General features: G+C 41.5%; 1 protein-coding gene across 2 annotated transcripts; it reads right to left on the reverse strand.

Moving 5' to 3' along the window:
• Positions 1-2543: 2543 nt before the first annotated feature.
• Positions 2544-10096, reverse strand: LOC127316694 (AP-3 complex subunit sigma). 2 transcript variants are annotated; one of them, XM_051347148.2, is made up of 9 exons: positions 9944-10073; positions 7779-7861; positions 6968-7078; positions 6689-6731; positions 6553-6614; positions 6032-6128; positions 3938-4008; positions 2997-3088; positions 2544-2900 (listed from the first exon to the last, which is right to left on the reverse strand). In XM_051347148.2, the coding sequence occupies exons 3-9, from the start codon at positions 7034-7036 to the stop codon at positions 2834-2836; spliced, it is 501 nt and encodes a 166-aa protein (XP_051203108.1). In that variant the 5' UTR covers positions 7037-7078; positions 7779-7861; positions 9944-10073; the 3' UTR covers positions 2544-2833. The 2 variants fall into 2 exon arrangements, with proteins under 2 accessions (XP_051203108.1, XP_051203109.1); XM_051347149.2 differs by lacking the exon at positions 7779-7861 and having other exon boundaries at positions 9944-10096.
• Positions 10097-11649: the final 1553 nt, after the last annotated feature.

Genomic DNA, 11649 nt, shown 5'->3' on the forward strand with positions numbered 1-11649 from the left:
TAAGAGCATCATTAAAACTATCAAGCCTAGCAAAAAGGCATTAAAGAAAAGCACTATTAGAAGATAACCCATGTTTTATTTCTGTACTTTTTCTTTTATTGAGTCTTGGAAGTTGTTACCTCTGTAATAACCACTCATTATCCTTTTTATTTCGTTTGTGTGCCAAGAATAGCCTCTAATTAGAAGAAGGTAAGATTTGAAGAAGTTTCTGTCAAGAAACAGATTATGTGTTGTCACCAAAAAAATCCGTATTCCCAGCCAGAACGTAATTTTGAGCTGCCAATCTAACTTTCGTTAGTTTTGCACTTTTCGATTTGAGCTAAAAAATTGATCTGTACCTGTTGTTCTGCTTTGACAGATTTTTACCACCATTTGCATTAGCCTCTTGATCTTTTCTTTAGTTCTTTTGAGAGAAAGAGCTTTCCAAAGAAGTTGCTACAGTAGCTAAATGTTTTAATGGATGTTTAACTTATGTTAAAACTGAAACAAAGTGGATTTGTTATTTTGATTGCACTAATTCTGCTAATGAGAATTGTGTGAAGTTTTGTATGAAGAAAATTTTCAAGCATAGGGAGAGAAGAATGATCTGATGAGGTGAAGGATGGACAAAAGCTCAAGCTTGGGATGCCCATGTCACCCCAAGAAATATCCAAGAGGTACAAGCGTCAAAGCTTGGGATGCCCAAGGCATCCTCTTCTTCATCAACAAAGTATCAGGTCATCTTTCAAGACACTATATTTTTATTACTTCATATACCTTTTGCTACTTATCATCAATTTCCATTTCAGCCTAATTTAAATCAATCTTGAAATGTGAATCATGCAATCACCAAGACAGCAACAACCTTCTATGTGATGGTAATTGGTACGTTACCACCTTGTAGTTATTTTTCCCAAATGTGTAATTCATTTTTAGTCCCCCATCAACGCTGCGCACACACACCATCTGTACAAGTAGGGCCTAACGTTCCGATAGTCCAAATATGACAAAATCATTGGTCTCTCACAGGAAATTAAATAAGAGATACATGATGTACCGGTTCACAGACCTTTTTTCCATAAACATGTGCATAATTTTCACATCATCGGGCCTCAAGCAGTGTTACATGGCTATCCATGCTCTTTTATTGCCGAATCAGACATACTAAATTCGTGACATTGTCAAAGTCCAAATGTTATTTGTTGTGTCCAACAAAAAACTTATCAAATCGGAAACCTGAATCCGAGTCAGATACGGACACCCGTGCCTATGTCCGAGTAACACTACCTTAGATATGGATGATAAGTCTGAAGTTATGTAGATTCGAAGCCAATCTTTGTTCGGACTGCATGAGTTTTAGAAGTTGTTCCATGTGGATTTTTTTTTTTTTTTTTTTTTTGCGAATGTGTTCCATGTGGAATTGTGGATTCCACATTAGTTCCTCCCATTCCCTTTGAGCCATGGAATGGAGTTCCGCTTCAATCCAACACAACCAAGATCGAGTTGATGGTGCAAATTACCTTTGTGTGTGCGTGTGTTTTCTCCTTACAAGATTGTACTCCGTATTAGTTATCCCTACTAATGATGATGTGACTACTGTTAAAGATCAAGCAACACCTCTAGGAAAGTTCTTGGTTGATATTCATCAACCAGAAAAAATCAAATAAAACCAATGCAGAACGAGCTCCATTCTCTCGGCACTGCTGCCTATTCCAATTTCCAAACATCAAAATATTAATGAATCAGGCAATAGCGCTCCACCGGAGAAATTCCATTCCAAGCTTCGGTTTGTGCAAAACTCCAACAATCCAAACGTAATATTTTTCAATACCAACGTAACACAACCCTCGAGCAACTGTCCACATGAAACATAGAAAACGCAAGATCGATTCAATTCACATCTAAGCGGCTCCTAACCTCAAACCATAGCGTTGTGGCGCTCGGGCGGCACAAGAAGAAAGCTTGAACAGCGTTAAGCAAGAACCTTATGTAAATACACATTTTGTGAACACCCAAAATTTTAGTTCCAATTTTTTTAACATTTATAATTTAAATTTTAAAGAGTGGTATCATGGTATTAAATAAGGTGTGGTATCACTAGATATGTTCTCAAGAACGTAGATGGGGAAGTGGGGTTTGGAGCTGCGTGCGAGCAAGGACGTAGATGGGCAGTGGCCTGCTGGACTAAGCCGGCTGGGGCGCCGTAGCCATGGAGCTATCACGCTCGATCTCCGATGGGCAATGGGGAGCAGGGAGATGGAGAAGAAAGGGGATTTCGCGATGGGATCTGTTTGCTGCCCTGCTGCTGTACTGTACCAGCCAAGTATATGTGGGGATGCTTGCCTATGCAAACCTTTGATCCTCGCCATTTCTTATTGAACTTGCACACAATGACATTGCAAGAAACTGGGATGGATGCTTGCCAACAGTTACTGTCAGCACCAAAACCGAGATGATGAGGTGAAATGTTGTAATGGTGCAACAAATATATGTTAAATGGTCAGGCAATGCTGTTTGTCGAATTAATTCAGAGACAGAAACATGTTTCCAATGGAAAAACATAGTTAGACACCAAAAGAAGAGCATATAGCACTGCATTCATATATCATCTGACAAGAAAAGTGTCTTTCTACATACACATGCAGCATGCATGGCGTGAGTCGTCACATTTCTGCTTACAACTTACAACTCTTGGGTGGGAGACATGTATGTCGGCCAATAAGTTTTCATGTCGAATAGCAGATGCTCAAGACTTCAGAGAACTGACAGGCCACTGGAGATAAAAATTCAAACACCAATCCGATTTCTTCTGGTAAGGTCCTACGGATTCTGTCCTGAAAACGACTGGAAAATTTCAGCGGCTGAAGCGCTGCGAAATCGACTTTGGTATGAGGCTTGTCGTGCTTGATTGTTTCTCCAATCTGTGTCAAGTAGCGAGCAACACTGTTAGAATTGCACTAAAGAATAAAAACGGGACATGGGAGGGTGAGGGCAGAAAGGATCGAGGGAGTAAGAACCTCGCAATCTCTTCTACAGATCTCATTATTTCCTCTGAACTTGTTTCAATCACTTGACCTCCCAGTATCATTTCATCCAAAACTGTGTGCAGCTGCATTTAATATTACAATTAGCTGAGGAAGAATGGTGGTTATTCCTAAGTAGTATTGCTCATCAGTCATCACTATGACAGGAGAAAAGGCTGCTGGGATGAACAACTGGAGTTTTGTCGGATCAGAAAAAAATGTGCATCTCTACACACATACACTTCCAATCAATTAAAGGATGCAAACACTACAGCAAGAATGGGATTGAGGGTAGTAGCATCATAGGAATCAGCAGGTTTTGGAGTTTCTTATGGGCCAAAAGCATCCCTAGCTTTCCTTTTCCTAAAAAAATCTCAATAATCAACTATCACCTTAGTAACGAATGTCACTGGTCTTCTGTTTAAAGGTCAATAGGGCTGGCTCTTTCTCTATTTTCCTTCAAGCTCTCTGCCAGTGGAACACTGGACATTAATGATTAAATTACACTTATGTCTTCGTTGCTAAGATCTAGAGAAGACTTGGTATTACATCTATCAATGTTTCCTAACTTGTATTTCAAACTGAATCATGCTTAAGATGCCACTTCAAATGTGTTTTTGATCCTTTGTTCATATGTAAATACTTCTGTAAATTTGAGGTACCCGCTACCCATATAATTTGGCCGGTAGCTGATAATGAAATAGGTATGCAACAAGTCATAACATGAATCTTATTAGATTTAAGTATTTGTTACACCTCGCACTTGGATATATATTTTATATGATCCATGTGCCAAAAACATATTACATGCAGCAAATAATTGATCATAATAAACCAATGCTACATGATGTGAACTTTATTTATTTTTATTATACTAGTGTCTTTATTTTCATGTGACAATCCAAAATAAATATCAAACAAGAGAATCATGGTACCTTGTTGAAGTTAAATACAATGTCAAGCTCGCAGACATTCTTGAAGCATTTATTCAATGTTTCAACAAATACTGTGACAAGATAACGCTTCTTAAGATTAGTTGTTCACCTCAAAGAGTTAATAAAAAGATCTTAAAGTGACAGAAACAGGAGAAAAGTGATAAGTACTTCACCAAGCATTACATGGACAAAATAATGCAGGCTAAGAGCATCTCTAGATGATACCGCAAACACCCGAACCGCAAACGAAGTATGCAGTATGCTGCATCATGTGTTTGCGGATTGAAAAACTCCACAGCAGAATAGATACACTAAACAAGAACTGCAAATCGGGGAATCAAACACTCGCGCCATATTTTTGAAAGTTCGTCGAGCACAATTTACATGTGGATGTTGCAAAAGAGGAACCTAAACTAGATCCTAAACCTAAAATAAGCTAGCCCGGGTACTAAGCTACTTCACCGGGACTTGGGGGCGACAGCGACGGCGGCGGAGCTTCACGCGAAGGCATCGGATTCGCCGGTGCTGTCATCGCACAGGTCGGATTCGTCGTCGGAGTAGTCGACGATCACGTACCTGCACCTTGCCATCTCCGACCAGATGGAGGCCCTATTCGCCTTGCGTAGGTTGCGCTCCTCCTCCTCGGTGGCCTCACAGCGGCGCTTGGCCTTCTCCCAAACGTCGGTGACGACCGCCGTGAGGGAGTTGCGCCGGGCCATGGCAAGGTGACGCTGCTCCCACGCAGCGTCGTCCTCCTCCTCGTTGGTGCTCTCGTCAAACTCGAGTTGAGCCGAACCACGGCGAGATGCGCTCGCTGCGCTCGGCGGTTGTCTGGCGCTCGCCTCGCCGCTGCGGCCACGCGCCGGGAAAATACGATCTCCACGCGAGGAATTGGGCGGCACCATCACGGGAGGAGGTAGAGCAGGCGGAGAGGAGGAGACCGGTGGCGGCGATTTGGAAATGGCGGCCGGAATCGACGGCAATCGGCCGGGGGCGACGGCGGTGGAGGAGAAATGGATGCGGTATTTCACATCCAAAACCTCGAAACCGCCATATATAGTTGCTCCGCGAGCCGCTATAGGGTTCCTCGCATCAAGTTTTCCGATGCGAGCCGGGATGCCGCTTCTGTTCGGGCCGTTTTTTGGCCAAAAACCAGAAAAATGCACAATGCGGGCCGGTTTGGCGTATCTGCTAGAGATGCTCTAATAATGTGCTAGTGCGGTGACATGCATAAGTGTTTAGCAACAATCAAAATTGAATAGAAAATACTAAACAGAGAAATGTAAGCAAATTGTATATCAATATTGAATACTGAAAGAACCATGGTAATCAGACAAACATCCATGAGAGGCAGTAGACTGGATTGTACCAAAACATGTGAAACAATGTGTAGCATAACACGAGAATTGCATAGGAGATCCTGGGTGCACACCCCCCCCCCCTCTTCGACACATGTCCAGGGACTCAGCTGGTAAGTTTTAGAAAACAAAATTTTGTTTTATATTAATTTTGATGAGACACATCAACGTAGTATGAGAAAAGTAAGGAGCTAGATTATTGATTTACCATGAAGACCAGTGAATCTTGTTTTATTTCTTATCGCCAGATGTACAACTAATCAAAAAAGTGGAGAGCAATCGCTTGAAGATCCAATCTGCTCTGCGGCATAACTCCGGTGAGAGAATGAGAAGGAATGGCTGGTAGAAAGGAGATGGTGCTGGGATTATTAATTGTGATGTGATTCAGGTTCTATACTGACATGCAACGGGTCAGTCACAATAACTACATCTACGGAAATTGCTCAAACGGGCCAGGCTAAACAGTGATGTGTCAGGTAGAGGCAGATGTGTATTCAGAATAGATCTATTCCAGACCGGATTTCTCTTACTTTCCCTTGGACCATCTTAAAGCAGAAACAAACAGTAGATCTATAGGTGGGTGTGGCACCCGTGAGCCAAAAGTCCGCGTTAATGATAACACACTCAACATATTTCGTCCCTAATGTATATCTGTGAAGCCTCATCTTTCATTGCACATGCGACTATAAGTCATAGTAACTGAAGAAACAATTGTGCTGATAAGGGTTTAGGTTACCTTGTACAAGGTCGAGCATAGCAAGCTCATTCTCAGAGCTGTCAAAGACAAAAACGAAGTATAGTGTCGCCAAATGGTTGTAGACCAGTTTTGACCCCTGCAAAGAGAAAACGGAGATCATACGTCTTTTACCCTTCTTATAACTTACTGAAGGTAAAATGGTCACAAGGTTAGTCAGATAATTTGAGTTTTGTTCTAAAAAAAAAATTAATCGAAGTACCAATTTAATTTTATAATTGATTATTAATTGTTTGCAGCAACACATGCTAAATAGTTGTTTGGCGCTCTCCTTTAAAGAGTTTTCTGAATCATTTGCATACATGCTTAGTAGTCAGCAGTAGCACAGCTTGCACAGAGATTGACTAGTAAGATAGCAAGTTAGGTTAGAACCAATTGCCTTCCAGGGAAGAATGTTCCAATTGCCCTTGTTCACTGCTCGAATTGCATATCATTTCTCCCTTTTTGCACAAGATTTACTATTGGATTAGATTAGACAGGGATAGCCTGAGAGGGTGCATTACCGGTCCAAAGATTGCATCGGTCTCAACGAAATTGCTCACACCCTCCGGCCTCGCAGACAGCACTGCAAGAAGAGACTCGGCAGCTCAAGCACACTATACAAATGGTGAAAAGAACAGGGAAGAGAATCTAGTGTACACTGAAATATGCTGCGAACGAGCTCCTGGTGCTTCTCGGGGTCCTACATCCACAATTTAATCAGTGAACAGAAGAACAGAGAAAACAAAGAACAGAGCTTAGTCGCTAAGACATCTCATCAAGCACATAATTGATTTATGGCAGAGGTGGTTCCTGAACTGGGTGGGGAAATTGACCGAGCACGTGATGGGCAGTTGAAGAGGAGAGAGGGCGTGAACTGAACATAAAGAGGGAGAAGGAAAGAGGAGAAAGGGGTGGAGGATGGAGAAGGTTCGGGACCTGGAAGTTGTAGAATTTGAGGAGGCGGGGCTTTCCCAGAGTACTGATGACCATCACCGCTTGGATCATGGTCGCCGAAGAAGAGGAGGAGCCGGGCGAGATCGGGACAGCCTTGCAGGGACAAGAGGGCATAAACATAGAGAACTGTCGAAGTAACAAGTAATTTCGGAAAACAAAAGTTAAGTAACAAAACAGGAAATTTAATTCAACAAGGGCGCCTGTAGCTTAGTGAATAGAGCGTCCGTTTCCTAAGGCCTTGTTTACTCCTAGAGTATTTCCAAACCCCTAGGGGTTGGGGATGGGAGGGGATTTGGTGAACCCCTCCTTTTCACCCAATCCCCACTTTTCCCCAGACTTCCCACATTTTCCCAACCCCTCTAGTTACTTTGATTTTTGGGGATGGTAGGGGATTGTGGTGCATTAAGCTTGATAATAAAAACTGTAACTTTACCTCTACATGGACATAGTGACCCAAGTAAAAATCTAATCTTTGCACTAGATATGTGGATGTTTTTACGATAACCATTTCACAAGCAAATATAAGGTTTAATTTTGGATGGCAAGACAAATAAATGCAGAAACTTCAGCTTGATGTCATGCAAAATTTATGCAGAGGCAGCGATGTGTTGGATATGTTACTGTTGTACAGCTAAAAGTCCAGATTCATACATGACACCGGAATGGCTACTTTTACCAATAATAATATGTGAGGCGGTGCTCGTGCATGGCAAGGAACTGGATCAAAAGATTCACAGCTACGTGTGTAAAAGCTCCAAATTGGCAATTAATCCTTTTGTGTCAGGGTGCCCACCGTTCTTGATGATGATGTGCTGTGCCATAGATAATAACACGATCTTGAATTCTAGACAATGCCATGAGTGAGCTGCTTTCAAACTGGAGCAGATAACTACATCAGTGGTTTAGAAACTGGACACATGAACTACATGCATCAGTTACCATGAGAAAGACACACTTTCAGAAGATAACCGAAGAAAAAATTCGAAGATAACAGGAAGTTTACTATGCACGATGGAAAAAAAACTCACGATAGATCTAGCAACAGTTGTATATGTACCATGTATAACAGAAACTCCAATATCACAATTCATCTGGTCTGTATCTGGTATAACCCAATAAAACACAGATCTAAACGACAGCATTACACACAATCATTAGAGTCGAGAGCAGTGGAAAATAAAAGTCTACAATCAACAACCAAGCACTGCTATCAAAGAATAGTGGCATATTATAAGATGTAGAGGATACAATGGCAAGAGTCAAGCACTAGCCAACAAGATGGCTACATCTTCCATACTATAGGATTCTAATATCCCTCTCTCTGTGAACCTCGTTTGTGCCTGACAAGCATGAATATTCCATCTCGTCTTTCTACTCTTTCTTCCCCAGCGCCACACCCAATATTTATTATGGAGAGTAGCAAGTAGATAATCCAGGAACAAAATTACACTAAATCATAATTAAAGCAGAAAACTAGTTCTTAGAAAATTGAACACTTGAACAGAGCACCCAATATCATAATTAAATCATAATCCAGGTTGTATGCAAAAACTAGACAATTAATCTTGTCGGTACCATATCAATCTACATCATGAATTATCAGTGACGAACCTGTACCATACTAGCAATCAGTTCATAACTACAGAAAACAACATAGTGTTCACCTGACCTCCAACAAGGTGACGTTAACCCCAGGTCTTAGCAACAAATAATCTATCTACCACAAGACTATATATAAAACTATGCTGACAAGCTAGCAGATCAAAAATTGTAACCCAGAAAAATAAATTATGGATATAAGATTATTAGCAAGATCAGCAGCGATAGCAATATTGAGCAAAATAAATATAACCAGTTTATGTCTCTTGCATATTTCAGTAGGCAAGCAAGAGCAAATTTAGTTGACCTATCATACAAAGAATTAGCCAATCTCTTGGATTTTCACGACAAGTTGATTATGAAGAAGAAAATAAACAGATCCATGTGCTAATACATATATGAAGGAATCATACAACCAAATATGTTTGCACAGGCAGTGAAAATAAAATGAACCGCAGCTAGCAGCAACTAGGTGCACTAGCAACAACAACAACAACAACAACCAAGCCTTTGAGTCCCAAACAAGTTGGGGTAGGCTAGAGTTGAAACCCATAAGATCTCGAAGCCAAGTCATGGTTCCGGAACGTGGATAGCTAACTTCCACGCACCCCTGTCCATGGCTAAATCTTTGTCGATATTCTAAACCTTCAGGTCTCTCTTAACGGACTCCTCCCATGTCAAGTTTGGTCTACCACGACCCCTCTTAACATTCTCAGCACGCTTTATCCGTCCGCTATGCACTGGCGCTTCCGGAAGCCTCCGTTGGATATGTCCAAACCATCTGAGACGATGTTGGACCAGCTGTGCACTAGCACACAATAAAAATGATTCCACACAGTAACACTGTACTTTACATTCCTTGGAGGATACAGAAAAGAAATGATCAACAGTTGAAAGGACAAATACCTACTAAAATCAGGGCAGGAATAGCATGACAGAAAATCTTAGTTATCCAAAACAAACAAGATTTAATTTGCCTACTGTCTACAAGCTCCAATGCAGGTGGGCATACCCAATTTAAACCAGGAAGCAATAACTTATCAGTTATCGCATTTGCAAGGACAAGTGTCAACATAAACGACTATCAGCCTTGTACATGGCGAACGCAACTAGAACAAAACCAGAAATTGCATCTACTTCGTGATGACATCTGATCTCGGCCAAGCCATCAGCTGCTAGCCAGACTGCACTAGCAGGCGGCCAACCAGATCTTGGCATCGGGATCTCGTGCTGCTCCATGAGCTTCGCCATGACAACCAAATCTTCGGAGCCGCGAACTGCGATGTCCTGGAGCCCCGACGCGGATAACAAGAAAACCCTAGCAAGGAGAGGGGAAGGGGACGAGACGCGAGGACTCACCGGGGAGAAGGCACTGCAGTCGCCGGAGGAGGTTCTCGTCCGCGCCGCCGCTTCCTTTCTCTTTCTTTCCCGCCGCCGCCGCCTCCGTTCTCCTTTTCTCTCCCCGAAGTTTTTTCGACACGAGGGTCAGGTCGCGGTCGATTTCCACAAATTTGACCCTTTTCCGAAAGTTCATTTGACTTGTTTTTGAAAAAATATTTGAAATCTGACCTTTTTAGAGCAATTCCACTATAAGCCAAGTGTCATGTCATCTATAGCCAACTTAGAGCCAACATATACAATAGTGAGCTATAAAAATATACTACTTAATCAATATGTGGTCCACCTTTCACTCTCACAAAGTGCCTAGAAGCACGTGCTAAAGCTGGCTCTTGCATAAGAGCTCACTCTCCTCTCTCCTCCTCTCTCTCCTCTAACTAAGCAATAATATACTATTTTAATCCTTATAGCCAGCTGATTAGAACTTATTATACTTGCTCTTAGCAGCGCTTTCGCTGAGGCGCTACCTTCTTTTTGGTAATGCTCGCGTTGAGGGCGTGCCAGCATGGCGAGGCATGGCCTACAATTCGCGAGATCATTTGTCAAGGACGCTACGTTTTTAAAGTTTAACTCCCCTCGCATAAGCGCTACCCTTTTACTACCTCCATCTCAAGCCTTAAGGTTTATATTTTTCAAAAAGTCAAACGAAGTAAAGTTTACTTAAACTTTTAGGAGAATTTATAAATAAATATGATATTTTGTAGGTACCATATAAAAATATATTTTGTTATCTATCTAATAATATTGATTTTGTACTTTTCATGTTAATGATTTTTGGTAAAAACTTAGTCAAACTTAAACTTAACATAGTTTGATTTTCTGAAAAAAAAATTATAGGCCTTAAGCCTTGGGATGGAGGTAGTAAAGTTTAACTGCCCCGCAAGGATGCTACCCTTTGAAATATGTTAAGTCGCGTGGACCGATCCCATCCCCTCCACCTACCACTTACCCCTTACACCCGACTAGAAAGAAACTACGGCGCGAAGTGCACTTGGGGCGCTACCCTATTCCATGTTTGTGTTCAAGCAAAAAAAAAACACCTCAAACCTTTTAAAATATTAATTCATAAACATATGTAACATCTAAAAGTCAATAATGGTTCACAACAATAAATTATTTAATTTTAAAATCTTATAACAATAAAATCTCGACTTCAAGGTTTACAAGATTAAAGTGCACAATACAAAGAAAAGTTCATCAAATAGGTGACATTAAATCTGAAAATTTACGCCCAGCAAGTTCTAAAGAATTAGAGTAGAAGACATGTCTCTATTGAGTCCAACGGGGTACTTTCCCTTTCGTTTGGTTACATCTTCTACCGCTTTCGCCTCTTCCCTTGCATGACGAACCCTCTCTTTCTCTTTTTCTCCCGTTCCGCCTCACGCCTCACGAAGATCCTTCTGTTCTTGCTCCTTCTTCTTTTTCTCCAAACGTTATTTCTCAATTCTAATCTTCATCTTTTTCTCCTACTCCTCCTCACGAATCAACTGGAACATGTAGTTCTACTTCCTTTGCTCCTTGAAGCAACCTCTTCCTTGTGGCGGGGATCTTGCTCCAAATCTATCCACTTCGCAAATACGGCAAGCATTAAATAAAAAATCCTTACAAGTGGAGACCCATACCGGTGGGTAGTCGTATGGGTTTCTTGGCTTGGCCTTGTCATGTGC

This window comes from Lolium perenne, chromosome 7, assembly GCF_019359855.2.
Source record: "Lolium perenne isolate Kyuss_39 chromosome 7, Kyuss_2.0, whole genome shotgun sequence".
Classification (NCBI taxonomy): Eukaryota; Viridiplantae; Streptophyta; class Magnoliopsida; order Poales; family Poaceae; genus Lolium; species Lolium perenne.